We start from the raw sequence: 26,216 nt of genomic DNA, 5'->3' as shown, positions 1-26,216 counted from the left end.
CGTACTGTTTATGTGAAAACAATAGACCCATACGACGGATGATCTTGAAACACAAGTTCATAGTGTGGTGTTTTGCATAAACACCCTGTACATTAATAATAATTTTGGATTTAATTTTAACCAAACCATCCCGATCTTTTAATTAATTACATAGTGAAATCTATCAAATCGTTCCATAAATATGGTAGAAGAAATTTTTGTGTAATCTTAACTGCAATCCTGCAGATATATAATATATCGGTCTTGTAAGTTAGTAATTCATTAATAATATAAAATCATGATAAATATCTATTACTGGTTAATGATTAATTTCTGTAATAATATATTGCAAAACATTGGATTGGTGATGTAGAACTCTTTCGGTCTTTCTTCATGATGGTCAAGAAAACTAATAATTTTGCATACTAAAATCAGCTACAACGTTGCTTTATATGCCATGATTGTGTTTCTTCCTAATCCACGGCGACGGCATTATTGTGACAGAGAGATTATTCCAATTCCAAAACAAAAGCAGAAGGAAAGATGAGAGAAGTTTTTTATAGCCGACAAAAAGAGGCCTTAGCGGGTTAATGTGCGACTGGATGGAGGAAAAATAAAAACCCCATTAATTTTTAATTAAGGTTCCTGGTTAAATTAATAAATGAATAAAATTTAAAAGTCGATTTATGCTAAACTTAAGATTATTTTTTTTAATAAATTTATATAAATTATGAATTTTAATTTAACCAATAAATTGTAATTATATATTGTTTTACTTATTAGCATCACATTTTGCAAAAATTAATAATAATAAAATATAACTAAATATACATATTTATATATTATAAATGAATTTTTTTATTTTTTATTCACATTAATTTAAAATTTTATAAAAAAATATATATATGGTATAAACTTTAGTTGATAAATAAATTTCAAAATAAATATATCTAATCCAATAAAAGTGACTTGACTTGATGACTTCTAAATATTAGACTAATATAATATCCCAGTTATGATGGGTGGAAGGTGTGTGTCACTTCACTGTCACTTGCTTGCACCACTTTTAGTTGTGATGGCAACAGCAATTGGTTTAAAATGAGAAACAATGACCACAACCACAACCACAGAATCTTAGTCACTATTTTGATTTGGATTAGTGCCTGATGCCTCTCCCTTGACGCTGATAATTTATTTAATTCCTGGTAGTATTTTACATGTTTTGTTGGTAATTTGGCACGGTAGAGGATAAAGTTTTTATAATGTCACAAATTTTATCTCTCTAATTATTATTTTTTTTTTAATTTTGCTTCCCAATTTATAAAGTATCGAGAATTTTATTTCAAGTAAAAAAATTGTCGCAATTAAAATATTTCATGAAATTTTTTCCTTTAAACTATTATAATTAAGACAATTTTGTTTTAAATGTGAGAGTTTTTCCATAATCTAATAGAGGAAAAAGAATAATATATTTTTAGCTCAAATTAACAAATCAACAACAACTTTTGTTATTTGGAATAATGTCAATAACAATATATGAACGTAAGACTATCCGAAACTTATCTAGTCCTTGTTCTCTTTCACGTATACTACATTGGATGCTACGGAAACTAGCTTGTTCCCAAAATCTACAGTTTTTTGGCCTCACTAACCACGCCTAGGTTCTCCAACATGTTTGTATATCACTTCAGAATTTAATTCTCTCATAAAGTCTTGATTTTAATGGGATTTTGCCATTGTCAATTTTTTTGCCATCATCAATTGAGTAAGGACTCAGGTCGTATTGAATTTCCGATGAGAATTTTTTAGTGTTGATATATTATTCGTGGCCCGAGAAAGCTTGGGCTCTTCTGTTCGCTGGGTTTGATAATTAGAATTTCTGGGCCTACCAGTCCATGAACCAAAACAACCAAACCAACATACACCAGGCCCAACCGAAAGGCCACCATACAGAAATAAAAACACGAGGCATGCTTACTAGTTAGTTACTATTTTTCATTTATTTTAATTACTAAAAATATTATATAGTGAAACTTATTATATATTTAAGTTTTATATTAATTGTGTAGGATATAAATATTAATCTAATTTTAAAATAAATTACCATTTCAATATTATATATAATTATTTGCATATTTAGCAACAAAAAATAGCTTTATATTTAATGAAGTTTATTTAAATTAATTATAGAAAATATTTACTCCAGAATATAATGATGAATATAATTTTTTTTATAATTTAAATATTGAGTATAAAAATGTAAACTTAAATATTATAAATAATATAAAATTTTGAGTGAGTTCCTTATTTCTATGTTAAAATGATTAAATGTATATTACATACTGAAATTTAGTTGTTATTTTAATTTTGAAATATTAATTGATAAACTAATTAAACATTTTAAAATGATATTCTAAATAATAAAAAGTGATTTTTTTTTCATAATATTTTGTATAATGTAAATTATAGAAACAATCAAATTTAAAAAATTAAAATAAAATATTAGTTTAAAAAATTGCTTAAAAAATTATTACTTTTATTTTCCAAGTAACTGAGTTAAATAATATGTGGATTTTAAAGTAACTCATACAATAAATAGATTAAAATATTTTATTACATACGTAGTTATATGACAATATAATATATTAAATAAAATAATAGTAGTTGAGTTGAGAATTACAATAACAATTATAATAACAATAGAGTGTGTGTGTGTTAAAACTTGAATCATAAGAAAGATATGTATAATGTGTGTGTAGGTGGGTCGATGACTGTGGTTCAGTGGGTGGGTGTTGATATTTATAACTATACCAAAAACCTTAACATGCCTATTAATTCTTGAATTATAACATAAATATTTTTCCCAGAAAATTTTCAATAATAAGGAATATATGTATAATTAATCACGATGAAATAAAAAATATAAGTTCAAATATAATTGATTTATAATTAAAAACTTTTGTGATTATTTAAAATTAAAAAAGTTTTAAAAAATAACACCTGTGTTAGTCGTCTAGGGAAGAGTAGAATATTAAGATATTAAATTACTATCAAAAGAGTGTAGTTTAATTTTCATATTGAAACACAATAAATAGGATTAAAAAGCGTAAATAACATGGGGCTGCCTTATCTGTAAAAAATAAGAGCAGCCCTCACATAGAATTCTTCCACTGAACTCCCGTGACTTAAGATTCCCTTGATACGTAAAGCAGCTTTTAGCTAGCGAAATGGTTTCCATACGTTTAAATTGTAGGTAGCTATCGGTGATCCCATTGGTAAGTAATAAAAAACGAGGCTGTACATAAGTGTTCAGTCATATACTATCCTTTGAAAAACCCAAGACCATATGCAGCAAAGAAGTAATAGAATAATCAAGCATGTACAAACATCTTATGCATAAAATGATCGTATGGACAGCTCCATCTTATACAAAACGAAGCTTATTTTATTTCATATGCAGTACAAAACTTCTTACTTTATTTTTTCAGATAGTCTAGTTATTTGTGTGAGTGTGTTATTTTCGGAGTTTTATAAACTATTACTGTACGTATAACGAAGTTGATTCCTCATGCATTTGTCTTGTAAATTTTTAAGAAAAAAAACTGAGAAATTGATGGTCCTTTGCCTAGGAAAATTAATGATCACAAAGTAACCCCAGAATGCCTGGTGTAGCACGTATGACAGCCTCATTTTTCACGAGCACACGATGCCTGGTAGTTTAAATGCTTGAGTAAAGAACTCCATGTGTGTTTTGTTGGAAGAGCTTAAACGGTAAGAAGAAAATATATTTACTCTCTTTTTATTTATTTTAAAAGCAGGAAGTTTGTGTGATTGGTGTATCTCTGGAGTTTGGAGTACTCATGGTACGTACTCTTGCTGGTAATAAAATTCTGATTTTACATATAAAAAAAAATAGAGTTTAGCAGATTGATAACCACAGCCACGAAAGGAATTTAATCAATTCTAGCAGAGAGAGAGGACAAGTAACAAAAAAAAGAAGAAAGAAAATCATTTCTAAAGGCAATTCGATTGCACGTCAACCACGAATCAATCATAATGTATGATGTACCATCTATTCTTATTTTGTTATAACACAAAGGCACAGGTTAAGAGGGAGACGTGCAGGTCCCAGCAGCTCTCTTCCCTTATTTATATACATTTAAGTTGGTTAATATAAAATCAATTTTACATTATTATTATAATAATAATTAAAGTTAATTAGTGTAACATTGTATAAAATTATATTTATTGTTATTATTGTAACCAGTGGAGAGGTATTTGGTGTCTTTTTACCTATTTTATTAAAAAGAAAAAAGAAAAAGAAAAATATTAAAAGTAAAAAAAAAAACTAATAACCTAAGAATAGTGGATAGTTATTAGAAAAAAATAATAAAAATTTAAAAACTCACAAAGAATAAAATGATCTAGTGAAAATTATACACCAAATAAAAATATTTCCTTTTTTATTTGTTCAGATGATCAATGTGATAATTAGTGTAAAATTGATGGTATGTTGGTTATTACTATGATAACAATTAAAATTGTAATTATTTAAAATAAAAATAGTTGAAATTTTATTATAAAATAATTGTTATTTAAACAATTTGTAAATATCTTTTAAAATTATTATTTATTAGAAGTAAATATTTAAATAATTATAAAAGGTAAAAAAAATTCAACTCCCCTTTAATAGATTCTTAATTCATTCTTATAGTATGTTAAGAATATATATATATATATATATATATATATATATATATATATATATATATATATTAATCATGTGACATAGTCCTGTTTGATTTGTTCTTGTTGACGTTCTAGTAAAAGTAGGCTATTATTTAATTTTCATTTTATAATATCAACGTAGAGTTTGTTAACTCGTTGGTAAGTATATTAAATTTGTCATAAACAATAAAGTACTCGGAGTTCGAATGTCAAATCTACAAGAACTTTGTTTATATTTAATACAAATCCAATTTAAAAGCAATAGATAAAAAATTTAAATTAAAGATAAGAAAATATAGGAGATAAAATAAAGATTTAAAGATAAAAATAAAAGATTTAAATTAAAAGATGATAAAAATAAAAAATAAAGAAAATAAAAGTAAAAGATAAGAAAAATAAAAGTAAAAGATAAAAATAAGAAAAATAAAATAAAATTAGAATTTGATAAGGTTAGGACCTGACCTGCCTTATTTGCCTAGGATGTATGAGTTTTATGATTTTTCTTTATCAATTTAGGTGATTTTATTATATCCACATCTATTCAATTACTTGACTCCTCGAGATGACAAACCTATTTTATTTATCTATCTTTCAAATTCCTTTGCAAAGACTCAACAAATAAAATGCATGAAGTATGAATTCTAGATGTTTACAAGGATGTATGGGCATGAAATTATCATTCTATTCCTAACAATGATTTTCTTATGAAATCCTTTCTTTTTGTTCTATTAGAAGTTATTCTCTTCCGAGCGTCTAACCCCTAAAACTCATGCATGCATACCTTCTTTAAATCTTATTTAGAAGTTATTGACTTCCTTAGGAGAGAGGGGTTTGTGGTCTTGTATGTTTCTGCTTGCCTTGACTTCCTTTTATAGTTATTGTAGTGGACTTGGACGGTTGAACCTGATGTTAAAAATCTTTCTTTTTTGATATTTTTGATATCTTTTGGATTTGTTTTACTCTTAATTATATCTTCTTGAGACTTCCTGATATTTTAAATATTTTTTCGATCTTTTTCTCTTTTAATCTCTCATTTTCATATCTGCAAGTCATAAATAAGAAAAATATCAAATTTTAATATTTAAGTCAAAGATAACGGCTAAATAAATATTTTTAAAGATACTTTCAATATATTTTTATTATCAAAATAATTCATATTTAATAGAGTTAAATGTTTTTTTTTTAATTCTACCCATAATTAACCAGTAATCAAAGATTTTTTAACACCGTATTGAATACGGTAGTATGAAAATAGAAAAGATATAATAAGAAAAATTTAGCGAAAATTGTACCACTCATTTTCCTTCTCAATCTTTATGTCAAAACTAATAACTACACTTTTTTTTACTAAAGCTAATAACTACACTTAAAAATGACGGACTATATATACTATTTTGTAATCAAATTTAATCCTATATATATATATATACACACACACACACAAAGTACTTGTTAATAAAGTCTTTGCTTATTGAAAAATTAATATGGTATGGCCACATTAATTAGTAAGATTCAATATGAAACTTTCCAAGGAATTAATACTGCGTGGCCGAAAAGATGGAAAGATCTGTTTAACCCTTATTGATAGCTATGTTACTCAAAATAAGAAGCCACTTCATAGTAAATACACTTCAATCCATGGATCTTAATTATGGTCTATATTGTTAATGTCAACTACATATCCATTAATTCAATAACGTATTTCTTTCATTTTCTCAATAAATGGAGGAAGGTTTTCAAAATAGCTATGTGGAAGAGAAGAGGCCGTGCCCAAACGACTACACAAGCATGCAATATCCCTGAACTCCTAATCAAGACTATATGGTAGTCACCAAAGCAGAACATGAACTCGAAAATAGTTTTGTCAACTATGACGTGAACAAGGGTCGTCGTGTTACTTAACAAGATTGAAAAAACTACGTGGCTTCATTTTCATCATACTACATTATTGCGTGTGAAGCTTGTTTTACCCTTGTCTGTGATGTAACTATGTGACACCTAGTCAGAACTCAGCACGTGCCTTACTTGCTCAGTGGGAAAGAGTTGAATAATACTTGTTTGAAACACAGTTCTTGACTTCTTGGTTCTTTCAATTTGAAATTTAACATTGCACGTTTCAACGGTTGGACCACGACTTTATCGCGTATATAGACACTCCCTCACGTAAAATTGCACCTTTCTATTATAAAGGTATGAGTTGAAAAGTGCTTGAAATTTTGTATTTAATTAATTTTATTAAGAAAGTCAAGTAACTATAAAGATCCTGCTGAGATCTAACATTTATTTTCAATTGTATAATATTATTAATGTATGAACATTGAAACTCTTGTAATCGCAACGTAAAGATTTAAGAGTACATCACGCCAATACAAACTGGGTACCTATTATATGGAGTTGCGTGGTGTTAACAAAATTGGCTTGACTATAAACACATCTATTGGATTAAAATTTTAAAAGATAATTTTAATATTTTTCTTTTTAAATTTTTTTATTGTGCGTAACATTGCACACGATAAAATTAATTAATTACTTAATATTATCTAATTTAAATTAATACTTTTAATAATTTTTCTAACATGCGAAACATTACACACCATAAGAAAATACAATGATGATAGTGTACGTTGAATTAATATTGGATTCTCATTGGTTAACACAATATTAGATAATAATTACGTAATGATGACATGAATCAAAATCAGTCACTTTAAAAGAGTAGAGATCTAAATTAAAAAATAAAAATTAAATTAAATTTCAAAATATTCATAACAATTAATAACATATTAAAAGAGTTTAATGAAATTTTATTAAATTAATGAGTGTAGAAACCATCAGCACGTGGTAATAAGTGTCACATGCAGAGTGAATAAGTTAGTTTGTGTGAAAAAGTGTCAATATGGAAATTATTTAATTCTCATTTTATAATATCAATGTGTGAAAAAGTGTAAAAAAATAAATAAAGATAATAACGAGGATCGATAGAACTAATGCTGTCAATATGGAACAACCTCAGTTAGTTTGTCTTTATTTCGGAAAGAAATTCAAAGAGTCATGCATGATAGAAAATGGTAAAATTAAAAATAATTTCATAGCAATATCGGAGCTAAAACAATAAAGCAAGGGCTTAATTCACTTTGTTGAATGAATGTGCGATAGTTGTTATAAATTTTTTCATATTTATCTTAAATTCTTATGAATAAAAAATGCTAAAAAAAAACAAAATGTAACTTATGTTATTTTTATGTTAACTAATTAAGGAAAAGACAGACATTTCATATCTATTTGTATTCTTATTTTTTTGGTGAATCTTGAAAAGAAGAAAAAAAGAGGAAGATTGAATAGATGATACAAATTGCACTTGCTAAACACGAAATTAATCTTTTGTATGATACTTCTGGTACCTTTGTTTCTTTAATATATATCTTTGTTGGCCGATAAAAAAAAATCTTTTTTATGGCTTATATATACTTATTCTTAGTAATTAGTAGTAATATTTTTGTTTATCTATTAGTAAAGGGTAAATATATCAATAATCACACAGGTACCAGAGGTACATTGTCAAATTACAAGAGTTGCAGAAGATACCAAATTACAATGTAGAAAGATTGAAGAAACCTTTCCCTGCATAACTCAGTTCTAGCACATAAAATACTCTGTAGTTGTATACCTACCCAACGCATGACCAAAAGAGTTCATGCTTTCATACAAACAAGTAAGCTCAAAATAAAATAATCATTTTGTCAAACATAATAATGGTTGCATTGCTCAGTTTATTCATTTTGCCAAAAATCCTTTAGCCTTGGAAGATAGTCGCATCCATGATCTTACTTTAATCAACTCCACCACTTTGTCTAGTTCTGGATTTTCTTCTTTAAAAATTACTGCATTTCGATGTATCCAAAGCCATCACACAACTGCAAGCCAAACAGTCTTCCACCAAAGATTGGCCATGAACCCTGAAATGCTGAAGTGTTGGCGCGGATCATTATGGAACGCTCTTTCTACCCCTGACCACTCAGCACACATATTCTAGACTTGAATAGCAAGTTTGCACTCAAAAAAACAAATGCTGCACTGTTTCCACTTGTTGTGAGCAAAGCAAACACATGGAGTTTCCATCCATTCCGCTTCCTTAGATTATCTTTTGAAAGCAGCCACATTTGATTGCACAACAGATTTTCACACACTACTAAAGGACCTCGCATCCTCCTTTGAAATATCTTGATGAGATATGATTTTGTACGCTTTCTTTACAGTGAATTTTCCTTCACCGTTTGACTTCCAAACCCACTCGTCATTTTGATATTGTTTTAGTTATAGCTCTGCCTAATGTCCTCCATAAAATTCTCTCATAGTGATTTTTGGTAGTAATATTTTCGTTAGCCATTTTTTTTCCTCAGCAATATTAGAAAGATATACATTAAGATAGAGGATCAAGGGTACATGGGTACCCACCCTTACAAAAGAGAGTATCCTTATATGTATACATATATGAAAAGCGTATATAAATCAGTAGTCTTACGAACCCATCCCTGAAAATACCTGATCAAATAAGACACTATCCTGTTCAACGGCCAGCAAATAAAACAAATATTGAAAGTCATTGGATGCTTTCATATGGTTGCAGCTATTAGTACTTATCTTAGTTGTATAAACAAATCTTCATATCCTTTGCATCAGCAACAACTCGGGGTTTTATAATTTTTTGTATATCTTAAATTACTTTTTCCAGGCTAGTACTCAGTAAAAAGAAAACAAAAGTACAAAAAGGAATTTTTCCAAGCATGTTATTAAAATATTTATTCGTTAATTTCCTACAATTGAGTCGGCACAAGAATAATGGACTCTCTCCAACTATTTTAAATATTGTAGTTTTGAGCAACTCTTGGAAAAATTCAATTGTAGTACACGTTAAAAATTTATTAATACCACTCAAGTTGAACAATAATAATATTTACACGTTAAAAATTTATTATTTTTACACCACTTTTTAATTAAGTATTAATAAAATAATATCCCAATACATTTCTTTGACCAAAATACAAAGTGTGAAAATAATGTAGAGATTTTGATGTGTAAATATTATTTCCTAATTACAATCTAATATAGCAATTAATTATAATGCTACATACAGAGAAAAAAAATAACTAGAAGTTTGACACATTTTCACTCACAAAGTCTTTGCTCCATATGTTCAATAGGTTCACGTCAAATCCTATCCCACTAATATAAATGCATGTAAAAGCCTTAAAAGAAAGCATGAGGTAGAAAGACAGATAGAAGAAAGGTCGTTGAGTTAATTTCGTGCACGGATCTATATTTACAACAAATAAGAATAACTTTACTCTATTTATACTACATAACAATACCACAACCTTCCAAATAAAGTATATAACCATTTTTATAGTTTCTGGTAAAAGTATTTATTATTCAATTAAATAGACATTTTATAATTTTTAGTGTATAACATTAAATAGCTCTTATGTATTTTAAGAGTTGTATAAGAAACGGTTTTGATAAATTATGCTTAAGAAAATAAAAATTATTTTTATGAAATATAAGTATATATTCTTTAATATTATTAAAATATTAAATATCGTAAACTTCTGATGGAGAATTATCAACAAATATCTGCGGTGAGAAATAGGAACAGAGAATAGCCGAACCTGACTTTCAAGTTTTAATATTAATGAATATAAAATTCAACAACCATATACCAATCAGTTTTGTCGTGATCAATTAGTAAATATTATTTTAAAGAAAGAAGAAAGATGGTATTTAAAAGGAGGGCAAGGGTGTTGGAACCTAACTATGGTGCTCTGCTTCCTTTCAGAGTTCGCTAGAGAAGCTTCTGAAGATGGGAAGAGCTCCTTGTTGCTCTAAAGTAGGGTTGCATAGAGGTCCATGGACTCCTCGAGAAGATGCATTGCTCACTAAGTATATTCAAACTCATGGAGAAGGCCAGTGGAGATCACTACCAAAAAGAGCCGGTAATAATAATATACTATATTAGTTTGCTGCCCATTCATTTCTTACCCTAGCCAGCTACCTCTCTATATATGATTCCTCCTCTTGATCACCTTTTCATGTTTAATCTGGCTTCCTAATCTTCTGATCTCATATTGTGTTCTTGATTTGTTTTTATTTTTGGTGTACATGTTCTTCATTTGTTTGTCCCTTCTTTATCAATCATATCCTATATATTATTCATAAATTAACATCTTCATATTTCTTTCTTTTTTCTCTCTCTTCAATCTTTATTATTTTTTTGTTGTTGTTATTCTTATCGTCAAACTTTCGTTGTATAATATGTTTGTGTAAAGGGTATCTTTCTTTCTCCCTTATATCGTTACATTAGATTGTCTTTATTGTATTATATTTTTAGCTTACCTTTTATTTATTTATTTATCATATCATTTTTCACATTTATTATTGTTCTTCTCCATCTCTTCATATCTCTCTTTCAAAAGATTATTATTTTTATTATATGTACGTGTTCCATTATTTGAACGTATAAAATATATTATTTATGTATAATATTATTATCCAGTTGATAGTATTGTTTTTATATTATCATTCCGTCATTATAATAAAATTATTGCTTTTTATAGTAATTACTTTAAAATTTAAATTAAAAATAATTTCTAACAATATATATAGATAACAGTTAATAAAAATTAAACTCTTTATATATATAATTTATTTATCTCTTTTTTTTTATATAATTGAATTATACATGTGTATCAAAAATGTTCGTGGGGCCAAGGTATCCCATGATAGCTGTCAAAAAAAATATATTTTCTAACATTTTAATTCAAGTTGTTCCCCACCTTCAATCATCTGACTTAATTAACTCTACTTTATTTGACCTTGTATGTAAACATGGTATATTTATAATAAGATTTAATTATTCATTTTGTCTTTATAGTTTTATCATTTATATTTTAGTCTTTTATAGTTTTAAAATAGTTTTTTTAAGTCATATAATTTATATTTTAATTCTCTTTTAATTCCTATAATATGAAAGTGATTTTTTAGTCCTTATAATTTACATTTTAATTTTTTTTAATCTCTATAATTTGAAAGTGCTATTTTTAGTTTCAGTACTTTATATTTTAATTCTCTTTTAATCATTATCATCAAAATATGAATAGTATTATCAATTATAATTAACTACAAAAATATTAACAAATAATTCATAACTAATCTATCGCAAGATAATTTGTAATAAAAAATATTTATAATTTATAATTAGTTTATAACTAATTATTTTTATATATTTTTTAAGGACTCAAAAAGTAATTAAAATATAAGTTATATAGACTAAAAATATCACTTTCAAATTATAGGGACTAAATGAGAATTAAAATACAAATTATAAAAATTAAAAAGATTACTTTTAAATTATAAGAACTAAAAGAGAATTAAAATATAAATTATAAAAATTAAAAAAAATAATTTTAAATTAAAATATATAAATTGTGAAATTATAAGGAGTAAATGAATGATATAAGATTAATAACATAGTACTTTCATTTTCTTTTTTCAGTAAGATAAAATTGATTAATCATGGTTATTGGTTGGTGGTTGGTGCTTGGTGCAGGGCTTCTTAGATGCGGAAAAAGTTGCCGACTGAGATGGATGAACTATCTGAGACCAGATATAAAGAGAGGAAACATAACCCCAGAAGAAGATGATCTTATAGTTAGAATGCATTCGCTTTTAGGAAATAGATGGTCCCTCATCGCGGGGAGATTACCAGGACGAACAGATAATGAGATTAAGAACTACTGGAATACCCATCTCAGCAAGAAGCTGAGAAATCAAGGAACCGATCCAAAGACACACGACAAGTTAACTGAGGCACCAGAGAAGAAGAAGGGTAAAAAGAAGAATAAGCAAAAGAATGAGAATAACAAAGGGTCAGAGAAGACTTTAGTTTATCTACCAAAACCCATAAGGGTTAAGGCTTTATCATCATGTATACCCAGAACGGATAGCACCTTAACCCTTAATTCCAATTCAGCAACTGCATCAACTAGCGAAGAGAAAGTTCAAAGCCCAGAAGCAGAAGTAAAAGAGGTGAACATGGTTTGGGGGGTAGGTGACGATGCAGACAATGGTGGGATTGAAATATTCTTTGGTGAAGACCATGACCTAGTCAACAATACTGCCTCTTACGAGGAATGCTATTCTGATGTTCACACTGATGATCATGGTACGCTAGAAAAACTCTACGAAGAGTACTTGCAGCTCTTGAATGTTGAGGAGAAGCCAGATGAATTAGATTCTTTTGCTCAATCTTTATTGGTGTAAATGTACAAATAATGGTGAAAATATGGTTTGAACAAATAAAATAAAGTTTGCTCTAGCTAGCACGTAAACAATATTGTACGTATTATTTATTCCTTAGATTATTAATTAGTATCAATTATTTAGAATACTTTTTAAATTATTAAATATATCAATTGTAAAGATTATTAATTTAATTATAACATTTGATTTATTGATAAAATTATATTTAGATTTTTTTTACTTTGAATCGGTCGCGATGACTATGAGTCTTGTCACTCTTAAATGTTCCTGAGAGGTTTTTACTCATTAAATGTGACTATAAAACAATTTTATCAAATATTTAGATAATCTTTCTCACATTGTCAATTGTCTTCGTGTTTTCTAACAACTATTGAACAACGATTAGCCCCCGATCTCTGTTTTCAGATGCATAATTTTAGTCTTCATTTTCTTAAATTTATAATCGAGAGCGAATATTATAATATCTATATATATGTTTATATATTGATATACGTATATGAATTTAATTTTTCCATTGAAGATTTGTTTATCTATACGTTTATATCCTTTAAAAAAAATCTGTTCTTTTACTGCAACTATATGTGATATAAGTATATGAATTGAATTTTAATATACTATTAATTGAGATTTTATAGCCAAGTAATATCAAGAATGAAAAAAATGAATGATAGTATTCGAATTCATTCATCAAAGTATTATAAAGGTGATTTATTTATACAAATATAGAGAATAACCAACTTGAGTAACCAACTTCTAATAACTCCTAATAACTAACTACAATAACTTCTAGTAACATAACTAAGTAACTATTCACCTAATTTCTAATAACTCCTAGTAACTAACTTCAACCGCTTAATCGTGATACCCTCAAGTTGACGAATAGATGTTAATCATTCCCAACTTGGCAATGAATTTACCAAAAATCGGGCTTGGAAGTGCTTTTGTAAAAACATATGCAACCTGGTGTTGGCTCTTGACATGGACAAGCTTGACTACTTTGGACTGAACATATTCTCTAATGAAATGATGATCAATGTCAATGTGCTTGGATCGTTCATGATGAGCAGGGTTTGAAGCAAGACTTATAGCAGATTTATTATCACAAAATAACATCACAGAGGGCACATCAACTTCAAAGTGAAGAATTAACTTGCTTAACCAAACAATTTCACTAGTAACAGAAGACAAGACACGATATTTAGCTTCAGTGGATGATTTTGAAACAGTGGATTGTTTCTTAGAACGCCAAGAAAGAAGGTTATTTTCCAAAAAGACACAAAAGTCAGAAGTGGATCTTCTGGTATCAACACAACCGGCCCAATCAGCATCTGCAAAGGCAGTGAGGTTGAGAGAGTTCTGAGCAGGGAAAAACAAACCTTGTCCAAGAGCAGATTTGATATACTGCAAAAAATGATGAACAACATGTAGGTGATATCAGGCCGTGAGATGGTCAAATAAAGCAATCTACCAATTAATCTTTTGTACATTGATGGATCAGGGAGTAAGTCTCTATCATGAAGATTGAGTTTCAGATTGGGATCCATTGGTAAATTGGAAGGTTTGCAGGCCAAGAAACCTGTATCTTCCAAAAGAGATAGAGCATATTTTCGTTGGGATAGTGAGATGCCTCTACTGAATTTGACTATTTCTAAGCCAAGAAAATATTTCAAAGGACCATGGATCTTCAATTGAACAGAGACTGTAATTTGGTCTGAACAGCTTGTACGAAGGCAATATTGGGCCCTGATAGGATGATGTCATCTACATATACTAGTAAAATGACTAAGGAATTTGTATGGGAATTGATAATAGGAAAAGTAAATTTACAATCAAGAGTGTCCTTGAGATCTAAGACATAAAGGCCTTGGATGAGAGCCCCTCTACCAATCCTCTTGCAAGCTTGCTTCTCCTGAATATCAAATGCATTTTGGGAAAAAGAAATGGACAAATTAGGATTGGTTAGAAGAGCACTAACTGAAATTAAATTGAATTTGAATTTAGGAATGTAGGCAACATTATGCAAGAGTAAGGTATTGGTTAAGCAAACCGAACCAATGGCAATGATAGGTATAACATCATTATTAGGCAGAGTGACAGTTTTATCAGAAACAAGTTGGTAAGATCGAAAATGATGAAGGGAACAAGAAATATGAATGTTGGCACCAGAATCTAAAAGCCAACAATCAAGAAAAAAATTAGAAGTGGATGTAGAAAGGATCATACCACTGGCAGAAGAAACACCTTGAGGGATGACAACATTGGTAGCATGACTTTCTTAAAGATTCATCAATTGGCTATATTGATGGGCAGTAAGTTGAAACTGGGAACCCGAGTCACCAAAGGAAGATGGTGAGTGAGACATATCAACAGATACTTGTTGAGCAACCTTGTGTGGTGATTCAGAAGATGAAGAATGTTTCTTGACTTCTGAGGAAAAACTAGTCCTCTTATAATTTGGAGGATAACCATGCAACTTGAAGCAACGATCCTGAGTATGACCCAACATACCACAATGAGCACACAAGGTGCAATTGTTGGAAGATCCTTTGAAGCGATTGGTAGGATGATTGCGTGCAACAGAAGAAGGCTTCAAGGCAAAAGCATGTGAAACTTCACTAGCAGAGGTGGAAGCACCAACTTCCTTTTGCTTTTCTTCTTGAACAACTAAGGAAAAAACCTTAGTTATTGAGGGAAAGGGATCCATGGATAAAATTTGACCTCTGATAGTAGAAAAGGATTCGTTCAACCTCATCAAAAACTGCATAGCATACTCCATTTGTTCAAAATCGCACCAAGGTTTAATTCCTCCACATGTACAACTATGTGAGGGCTTCAGTTCTGATAATGACTCCCACAGAGAACGAAGCTTAAAGTAGAAAGAGGAAACATACATGGAACCTTGTTGTAGAGTGATCAATTCATGCTTAAGTTGAAAAATTAAAGGACCATTTCGTTGCTCAAAACGTTCTTGAAGATCATCCCAGATTGATTTGGCAGAAGAACAATGTAAGATACTGACTTGCATTTCTTTGGATAAAGAATTAAGGAGCCAGGAAGAAACGATACTATTGTTGCGATGCCACAAAGCATGAGTGGAGTGACCCAAAGCAGGTTCAGGAATTGAACCATCGACAAACCCATATTGGTTATTCCCATGAAGAGCCATGCGCATTGCTTTCTTTCAAGAATTGTAGTTGTCACCGGTAAGAGGATGAGAAACTAAGACAATGCCAGGATGGTCGGAAGAATGAAGAATGAAGGGGTTAGAATCATCAATGACAGTCATGACCATGAGAGAAAAAAAGAAATAACTTCAATAGGAAGAAAGAGGTACGGAAGCAAAAAACTTCTGATACCATATCAAGAATGAAAGAAATGAATGATAGTATTCGAATTCATTCATCAAAGTATTACAAATGTGGTTTATTTATACAAATATAGAGAATAACCAACTTGAGTAACTAACTTCTAGTAATTCTTAGTAACTAACTACAATAACTTCTAGTAACATAACTAAGTAACTATTCACCTAACTTCTAATAACTCCTAATAACTAACTTTAACCGTTTAAACGTGATAAGTAATTACAAATTATCCTAATTAATATGATTTTAAATAATTATCACAATAGTAAATAGTTAAGGTTTTCTAACTTACTAAGGTAAAAATAAAATTAAACAACTTAATCAATTTTAATTGGTGACGGATAAAGGATTGATTGAAGGGAGAAGAGAGAGCAAAGAGGAGAGAAAGATCTCAAATGCTAATAAAATTAACATTTATTGATAATAAAAAATATCAAAATCGATTGATGCAATTTTCTATATATTTAAAGTTGATTAATTACATATTTTAATTATAATAATCCACTTTGATGAGATTGTTTAATCTTATTTTTGCTTTTTTTGCTTGAGGCAAGTAAGACAATATCCCATTACATTTAGATGGATAAATGACTTGCTCAAAGATCTTAAATTCGATAAATGTATATCATCCATATAATAAGTATTTATATTTAAGTTGTTTCTAATTACAATGCAAGAGAAAACATTTAAATTATTTTCATATATAAATCATCAGATGTTTTCACGAGCCATCCTATAAAATTCATTAAAATAAACTGGACGACGTGACTTATATGCTGTAAGTTATTTTTTTTTATAATTTTTCTAATATTTATTTTATCAGATAAATCGATTAAGCTGTAATGCACCGTAAGTATAATTTTCAATTGTAAACAAAGATCTCTTAGTATGTTAGAAAGTGAGATAAACTTCCCCGAAATTGAGATGTTTGAAGCTTAGCTTCTGGCGTGCTTACCTTCTAGTCCCCTCATCGTTAGAATTTAGAGACACAACAACGCAATTTACACCATAATTACTCTATACAATTTTGGCACTATACATATATATTTTAAATCACAAGTATTTTTTTTAATAGGAAATAATCCTATTTGAATCTTGTAAGATGATAATGGATGATAAATTTTTTCTTCAAATATTTAATGCAACTGTAAATTAAGATTCGAATAATTCAACAAATCTAATTAAATTGGAACAATATGTGTCAGTCAATCCTAAATGATTCTATATAGTTAGTTACATATATATACCATTTGCATGTAAAATAAATAATGTTAAAAATCCTTATGAAATTCGAAAATACTTAACTTTAAAAATTAAGACGTTTCTATGTTGTTTACATTCAAGTTCTGAAGAAAAAAATAATAAAGACACACACCCTTCGACATATAACTAGATTAGATTTATAATATTTGAGTCTTAATCAGACATGTAGCTTTAAAAATTAAGCTGGAACGCACGTGGTGTTGTTTTGGCCATTATTATTAATAAGATTCAATAATATATATATATTATTTTTTGAATATATATGTATATAATTAAAAAAATGTGTTTAATTTTTTTAAACAGTATGTACTTAAATAATATTCCTTGTAGTAATTGTTTTATCTTAAAATTACAATAAATCATGTATCAAGTCTATATATGTTTTTATAAATTTATAAAATTGTAATAATTTTTTTAAAATGCCAAAATAATTTAAATACTTAATGAAAAGGCTTATTTTTCAAAGTTGTAAGATAAGTTAAACTCTTACAATAAATTATACATCAAGCCTATATATGTTGTTATAAATTTTTCTACTTTATCTCATATGAAAATATCCATCTCATCTCATGTCTATAAAAATAACATATTCATTAAATTAGTGTATATGATTGTTGTGTCTATTTTACAAATTAGATCGAGGGAGAAAAATAAACAAAATATATACTATATTTATTTTATAAAATAATAAATTTTTGATCAAATTTTTTATGAGTGATGTAAAATGTTAACCTTTTGTATAAGTTATAAAAAAATCAATCTAAAAATTTTATCTTTTTTATCAACTATTAAAAAATAATCAATCTAAAAATTAATGATTTAAATCGATTAAAACTGATCTAAAAAGTTGTCTTTTTAGAAAAGTCACTAAAAAACCAATCATAAAATTAAAGTTAATTTTTTAGATCGACTATTAATCAAACTAAAAGTCATGACATTTTATATTGCTTGAATAGATAATAGTCGTACGTACAAGCAATCTAAAAATCATTTTTAACTTATCTAAAAATTATTTTTTGTAGTAGTAAAAATGTATTTTTAAAACAAACATATATTAATTAGTTAACAAAATACTACAAAATATCATTATAGAAAGGCTTTTTATATCAATTGTTTAACAACTGATATAGAAAATGGCACCATGACAATTTTGGACTTGTTCTAAATTTAGGGGCGGCCATGTATGTGTTTGAGAGTGGACAAATGCACCCCTTTATTTCAATAAAATAATTTATATTTTTTTAAAATTTTATATTTTACACCCCTAATTCTATATGTTTGTACCTTTTCATTTATTTTCATGTTTCATTTTTTTTATTTGAATGATTACCCCATTTAGTTATACGTTAAAAAGATATTAGTGCTTGATATGGGAAAAGCTTTTCCAGTGAATGGATTATTTATTTTTGTTATGAGTCCTAACTATATAGCTATTTTTCATTATATTTTTGGGTAGCGATAAATGTGTAAAAGAAAGAGTATATTGATAAAGATATTTTTTCCAAAATCAAAAGGGTGATTAAGTTGAAAAAAAATAAAGGATTACTAACTAGCCTGTTATCCTAGAACAAAAATTAGGTGGAAAAGCGATTAGATAAATAAATGTACCATCTTATTATAATATTTATATTTCTTATTTTTATGTGTTTAAATCTATTATTTTTTTTCTCACTTTCCTTATGTTTATTATTATTTTATTTACATATTGATTTGAAAGTTTATTTTTATCTTTTCTCTAATAAATTCAGTAGTTTTTTTGTTGTTTATCCCATATGTTTCGGTCTGAGTTTTATCTTTTACTCCCTCTATTTTCTTCTCACACATTTCTTTCCTCTACTGTTATAGTTTCCTTTTAGGTCGGTTTTAATCCTATTTTACATTGTATAACTATAGAACTTATTCATGACTTGTGAATTCATTTTCTTCTCGCAGGGACATATCTTGATTAAGTGCTAACAACTCTTAATTTTTAAGGAAGTTTTCTTGAAAAGTAAGATTTTAATATTTGTCTTTATTTTCATATGCAATGATAGATTGAGAATAATTGAAGTTGGGATTGTTTGACGCTACTTTTATCTTGGATCAATTAGATAAACCCTACATGGTAATTTTTGTTAGATTTCTTTTTTTAAAAAAATATTGCTTCCACTGACTTTGGTCTTAAATCCGCTATTAGTTCCATATTTTAAAAAGCATTTCTACATCAATTAAAATTAAAATTAGAACCAAAGTAGAAAAACCTTTTTACATTGATTCAAATTAGAATCGATATAAAAAGGAGTGTTCTTAAATATGATATTAGCTTTATATTTATGGTCTAGGATCGTGACTGTTTAGGATTGTTAAAACCTCGAGTTGCAACCGCAATAGCGTGATTGTGTTCCACTGAGAACAGTTGGATTCTCCACCACTTAATTTGTACTGTTTGTGATGGAAGTTGGAAGCGCTGACTTCTCCTCGCAAAAGGCAAAAAAGGCATATGCATGCCTTCTCCTCCGTGGACACTCTCTTTTGTCGATCGTCGCCTCATCAACAATACTGTGTTCCATTCACATTCTTTTAATTCTTCGTTTTAGAATATCCTGTATATAGTTATAAGACAACACCTTCTTAGAAATAAAATTAGCGTATATTAAAAGTTGTATATAAAAATTAAACTCGATTTTATTATGAATTTCAGTATTCATAAAAATGATTATGTATACTAATAAGCTCACACAACACCTTCAATTCTTAGAAGCTTTAAAGAAGGAATAGCAAAGAGGAGGACTATACAGTACCACTGAATTTATGAAAACAATTACACCTCTTCACGAAAAATATTTACTCAACCAAATAATTATCCCCTTTGTTCTACAATAATTATCATCATATAAAAAAATTTGAAATAATTATCATTTTAGATTTTTTAATGTAATATTAATTAATTTTTTTATTTATATTCTTTATAATACTAATGATAAACAATAAAATTAAAAATTAATAAATAATGATAAAGTTAATTTTATAAAATATTATTGCCTCTCATTAATTTTTTAGTTTTTTTTTTAATTTATGTAAAAGGAAAATCTAAGACTACTAATTATAATAGTACGGAGAAATAGTTTCTTCCTCATGGAATCAACATTGGTTACCATGTTTCCTATTGTACGTGGAGGGTTACCATGCATGTTTCCTTTGTTAGCAAGGATGTAGTTTCTTATAATTTTCTATTTTGATTCCTTCCCTCCTAGTTAAGACAACACTTATAATGGAACTGAGGGAATAATTTCTTTCTCATGGAATCAACAATCGGCTACCATGTTACCTGAAGGGTTTGCACTGATAGACAATTCCAAGAATTAGACGGGGTTTAATTCCATTGTTAGCTACGGTGTAGTTTCTTAATTTTCTATTCTGATCCCCCCACCAATCAATATATATATTATTACAATAAAAATTTATGCTTTTTAATCATATAATTGATCATTTCCTAATATTCGTGTAATGCTAAAAAGTTAACCTAACTCATGGAAAAATTCGAAGTTCGTCCAAGTATGCCATTCCCGGCCAGTAACCTGTAATAGCAAAGACTTGCAGATCTAAGATGAGATGTCTATATACGTAACTGATTGAAGTTGATCTAATTAACATGACTGGCACCTAGCTTGCCAGCACCGACAACAAAGGTTTAATTAATTTAATCCACTTTATTTGGAAGATTTTTTTTTTTTCCATATATATATTTTGCTGTTCCGGTCCACTGCAGTCAAAGCCTGGCTGGGATCGCATATGATAGCCAATGGGATAAACACGTAAGATAGGTACAATAAAACGCAACCGGTCAAGCAAAGCTAGCTAACGTTTTTGTTTGTTCTTTTCAATTTCAAGAAATGAAGCCACTGAAAGGAACATTAAAGAAATTCACATGTTCTATCGCAATATGTTTAGACGTTTTACACTTCCTACTTTGAATTCTCTGATGTTTATTTGACGTACGTATATATGTCCAAAATTGAGCGGATACTGTGCGTTATATTATATAGATATTAAAAAAAAGACCTAAAAAATAAATCACTTGTTTGTAATTAATTAGAGTTAATTACATTAATTGCCCCTGAGGTTTTAACTTAATACACTATACCCCTCTTTTTAATTCCTACAACCCCCTCCGCCCCTCTAGTTATTACGTTTGTTCCCCTTACACTTAAACGTCGTTTAGATCCTTAACTGGAACAAGTCAGGTGTGTGACATATGACTTTCAATGAATTTTTTTTCCCAAAAAGACCTCATCTTCCTCGTAAAAATCTGGGCAACTTCAATGAAGAAAAAAAAAAAAAAAACACTAGCAAGCACGAAATGAGCAGCTTCCTCGTTAATAAAATTCAACCCAGATGTTGTTACGTTACCCAAAACATCCTGAACGTTGCCAAAGTTATACCACCCATGCCATGAAATGGAATAAGCCTACCAAAAACACGAAAGCCCACCCCCTGCTATCATTTTTAATTCCTTATTTTTTTCCAATTTCTAAGCTACCACCACACCTAAGAAATTCAATCAATTTCAATTCGTAACTTTTCTACACATTAATCAAATTGATCCTCATTTTTCTATAGAAACGAAATCCGTACTAGTCATTAAATTCAGAGGAGAAAATAACTGATTGGCAATGCTGGGACAAAAGTTTCTAGTGGTGCCAATGTTAGAAACAAAATTAATTGACTATTGATAGAGCAGGAAACTAAATTGGCTTTCACAGTATCACCAAATTGAAGACTTACTAGTGCATTGCGATTCTGAGAATGCAATGCATCCCCATTCAAATACCAGTGACTGGGTAATCAAGGCGGAGCTCAAGCTCCTCGAAGACGCCGCCACCCTGAAGTAGCTTATTTGCGCCTTCGAAATGGCACTCGCCAGACTCTGCATAGAAATTAGTCCACTCTGACTCTCGAAATGGCGCACTCTCCTCTTCACATCTGAGTCTACGATGATGCCTCATCTAAGTCTCCCGCAGTTCGAGACTCGGCTGGGGAGGCGGAAGATGCCAGCGCCGCCTCCCATCACGACGAACTCCAATGGGGAAGATCAGCCTTTGATACGACGCTGTCATGAAATGGAGGAGGATGCGGCCGGAGAAGGGTTGCGCCAATCCTAATCTGTCAATGTTATTGAGAGGGGTAAATTTGGAATACCATAAAATCATATTTTATTTCTTTCTTTTTTTTTTAATAACTTAACGGAACATAAACAGTGTTTAAGACACGAATTGAAAAGTAACGTTCTAAATACAGCATCCTGAATGTAATAATAAAAAATAAGGATAAATAATTTTTTTTAAAAATGACTATTTGTCTAAATTTAATTTAATTTTTATTTTCTTGTTTTTTTTAATCGGTATAAGCATAATATTAAAATAAAAATTTAAAAATAAAAAAACAAACGTAAATTAAAATAAACATAATAATAAATATAATATTGATTAATAAACATAATTCTTTAAAAAATCAAACTTAACTTAATTTTGTTATTGTCTAATATTGTCATAATAAAAATTAAATTTTTTATAACAATATATAAATTATGTTTATTAATAAATATTATGTTTATTATTATGTTTGTTCTAATTTATGTTTATTTTTTTATTTTTTATTATTTAATATAATGTTATGCTTATAACGATTAAGAAAAAAAAATGAAGATTAAATTATATTTTAGATAAATAATTATTTTTATCGTTAAATGTATAAAATAATGACAAATTCATCCTTAAATATGTTATATTAACTCTTTCTAACAGTAAAAGATTAAAGTTAATATATTAATAAATTTATTATATATATTTTTTTATTTTCAAACTACAATTTGAATTTTTATTTTTGGAAAACAAATTTGTTAATATCCTATTCATAACTAAAATAACTATTTACTGAATAAACCTCAAGAATAAGTGTAATTAACTCAATTAATTATGATGTTAGCTCCTACCAATGTAATTGGATTACCGCGTGTTAGGTCCACTGTCCCAACAGTGAGACTGATACAAAAGTCACAAAATGTTCTTAAGTTCTTGTCTTTTTATGTTTACTTATATATTTTTAAAGATTACCGTCACCCAAAATCTGTCTTTTGTGGCCGCCTCTGCATCTTCCTTGCACTTAACCTTTGAAAAGCTAGCACATTATATGTAACAGCTTTTCCATCTTCTCTATATATACATGTGCTAGCTTGAATATTATTACTGAATCAAGACATTAATAGCATTATATATAGTTTGCATATCTTTGAAGATATGGGTTTCCATTGTGAGGAAAAGGATAGCATACATCTGCAACCTTGCGCAGCTTGCAGGATGTTACGCCGCAGATGTGACAGTAAGTGCGTACTTGCTCCATATTTCCCAACCAATGAGGTTGATAAATTTGCTGGAGTGCATAGAGTGTTCGGTGCTAGCAACGTTATCAAAATGATTCAGGTCGGATATATACAGCTGCCTATACAATTAATTATATATATATACCCTATGCACCCATTTTGGTCGTAACCAAAGATCTATCTATCTAATAAGATAGATATTTTATGAAAATCTTCCACATTAGTTTTATTTGACTTTGACTTGTTTTTTGTCCAAGTAATTACTGTTTAGTATTTCCCCGATTATATTGTGATTGAACAATTGATAAATCTATGCTAGCTAATTGATACTTGTAAAATCGTCGATCTATATATCATAATTAACATTATAATTAAAATCAAGTCCCCTCTCTTTTTGGGCAAAAACATGTATAATTACAAAAAACTTAACACCAATTTTGTGTCGCTTCTTCTCACACATGAAAGTTGAAACATGATGAAATGAAAGGAACAACGTTTAATTCACACGTGTTTTGTTTGTTATTCGATCAAGATGGTCGAGGAAACAAAGAGAGAGGATGCTGTTAAAGCGATGGTGTACGAGGCGACGGCAAGGCTCAGAGACCCAGTTTATGGCAGTGCTGGAGCTATTTATCAGTTACAAAAGATGATTGAGGAACTGAAGGCACAGCTGGAGTCCATAAAAACTCGTGTGTCAGAACAAAAAGACCAGTTGTTGAGTATTCGTAATAACAACGTTAACGCTTGTGGCCACCTTGATCAATATCCATTTCCCGTCAATGTCGACCCCATCTTTGATCATGATCATCTCATGGTCTCAGATCCATTTGATTTTCCTGTAGAAGGTGGTGGCTGGGTATTTAGCAATATGTCAACGCCCTCCTTATAAAACACTAGCTAGATATTAATTATTTCATATATGATATATAAATTAATGCTCACGTGTGTGTAGATTATTCTTTAACAAAATTATTACTCCTTTGTAGACTATGAATATGAATATTCCCAAGTGAGAAATCAAGGCGCGTATGAATTGATGCCAACTGTACTTGAGTTATCTAGCTCATAACGTAAATAGAAAATGGCCAAATCCGCTGCATATAACGTAAAACTTTTGCGTATACTTTTTATTTATTAAATAAATAAACGTTATTGATATTTAAACATTTATGAAAATAATAAATCATAAAAAAAAATCTAATCACAGTTTTGATTACAAAGTGACCTTAATTTATTTGGTTTAAATTATCTATAGTTTCATGTTTATTGGCCACAATTTTAATTGTGATCAAAATCTTTTTAACATTAATTCAAAATTTACGAGGATTAAGTGAATAAACTATAAAGATATAAGTTAAGAAAAATATAAGCATACAAAGGAGTAAAATAAAAGTTATCCTAAAATTTAATTCCTGACTAATAATGTAATTCTTGATTTGATTTTCAAGTTTCAACTGTGTTGTAAAATAAAAGTTATCCTAAAATTTAATTCCTGACTAATAATGTAATTCTTGATTTGATTTTCAAGTTTCAACTGTGTTGGAGGCGTGGATCTCACAAGAAGACAACAATATATGTGAAAATCATGGAAGAAAGAGCCGATGGTATTTTGAGTCCTTTTAACTCGTTGGATCATTAAAATTTAATATATTCAAAGAATTATTTAGTGGAATGATTCTACCAAGAGATATTTTTGGAGAAAGTTAATCTCCAGAATTTCTTTATGAAAGAAATAAAATATACAAATTAGAAGAAATTTTAATATATTCTATATAAAAAAGATAAAATTCCTATAATAAAAATAATTTTTTATGTTCAAATTGGTTTTAATATTGCACTTTTTTTCTTCCATTTTCTATTTTTTACTAAAAGATAGGTATACTCAAACTGTCAAACTAAATAGAAAACTACCTAAAATTATTGTTAAACTCGGAATCATTTTTTTTAATATAAAACTAAATATATAAATATTTATCTAATATTATGTTAATGAATATTTTACGGTGATTTTAGATAATTCAATTACATGTGCACTTGATGCATTGAAAAGTACGTGGATACACCTAGTAAAGTGAGCGTGAATTGCAACCTGAGAGAGAGAGAGAAGCTAGATCTGTCTGTGGATTGGATGCACCTAACAGCTCCTCACACTCAGCAACTAGAACCATCTCATTCTCAGAACGGCAAACTTTACTTGGATTCCATTT

General features: G+C 28.7%; 2 protein-coding genes across 2 annotated transcripts; both read left to right on the top strand.

Annotated features, from left to right (window-relative positions):
* Window positions 1-10,474: 10,474 nt before the first annotated feature.
* LOC114399418 (transcription factor MYB8-like) lies at window positions 10,475-13,094 on the top strand. Its single transcript, XM_028361603.1, has 2 exons — window positions 10,475-10,697; window positions 12,311-13,094. The coding sequence occupies exons 1-2, from the start codon at window positions 10,565-10,567 to the stop codon at window positions 13,021-13,023; spliced, it is 846 nt and encodes a 281-aa protein (XP_028217404.1). The 5' UTR covers window positions 10,475-10,564; the 3' UTR covers window positions 13,024-13,094.
* Window positions 13,095-23,885: 10,791 nt separating this feature from the next.
* Window positions 23,886-24,950, top strand: LOC114399847 (LOB domain-containing protein 1-like). The gene is made up of 2 exons (XM_028362066.1): window positions 23,886-24,109; window positions 24,542-24,950. Exons 1-2 carry the CDS (start codon window positions 23,927-23,929, stop codon window positions 24,896-24,898), a joined length of 540 nt encoding a protein of 179 aa, XP_028217867.1. The 5' UTR covers window positions 23,886-23,926; the 3' UTR covers window positions 24,899-24,950.
* Window positions 24,951-26,216: the final 1,266 nt, after the last annotated feature.

The sequence above is a fragment of the Glycine soja genome, chromosome 19 (genome assembly GCF_004193775.1).
Source record: "Glycine soja cultivar W05 chromosome 19, ASM419377v2, whole genome shotgun sequence".
NCBI classification, from domain to species: Eukaryota; Viridiplantae; Streptophyta; class Magnoliopsida; order Fabales; family Fabaceae; genus Glycine; species Glycine soja.
The sequence above is the reverse complement of the archived record's forward strand: the minus strand, read 5'-3'. Positions and strand labels throughout refer to the sequence as shown.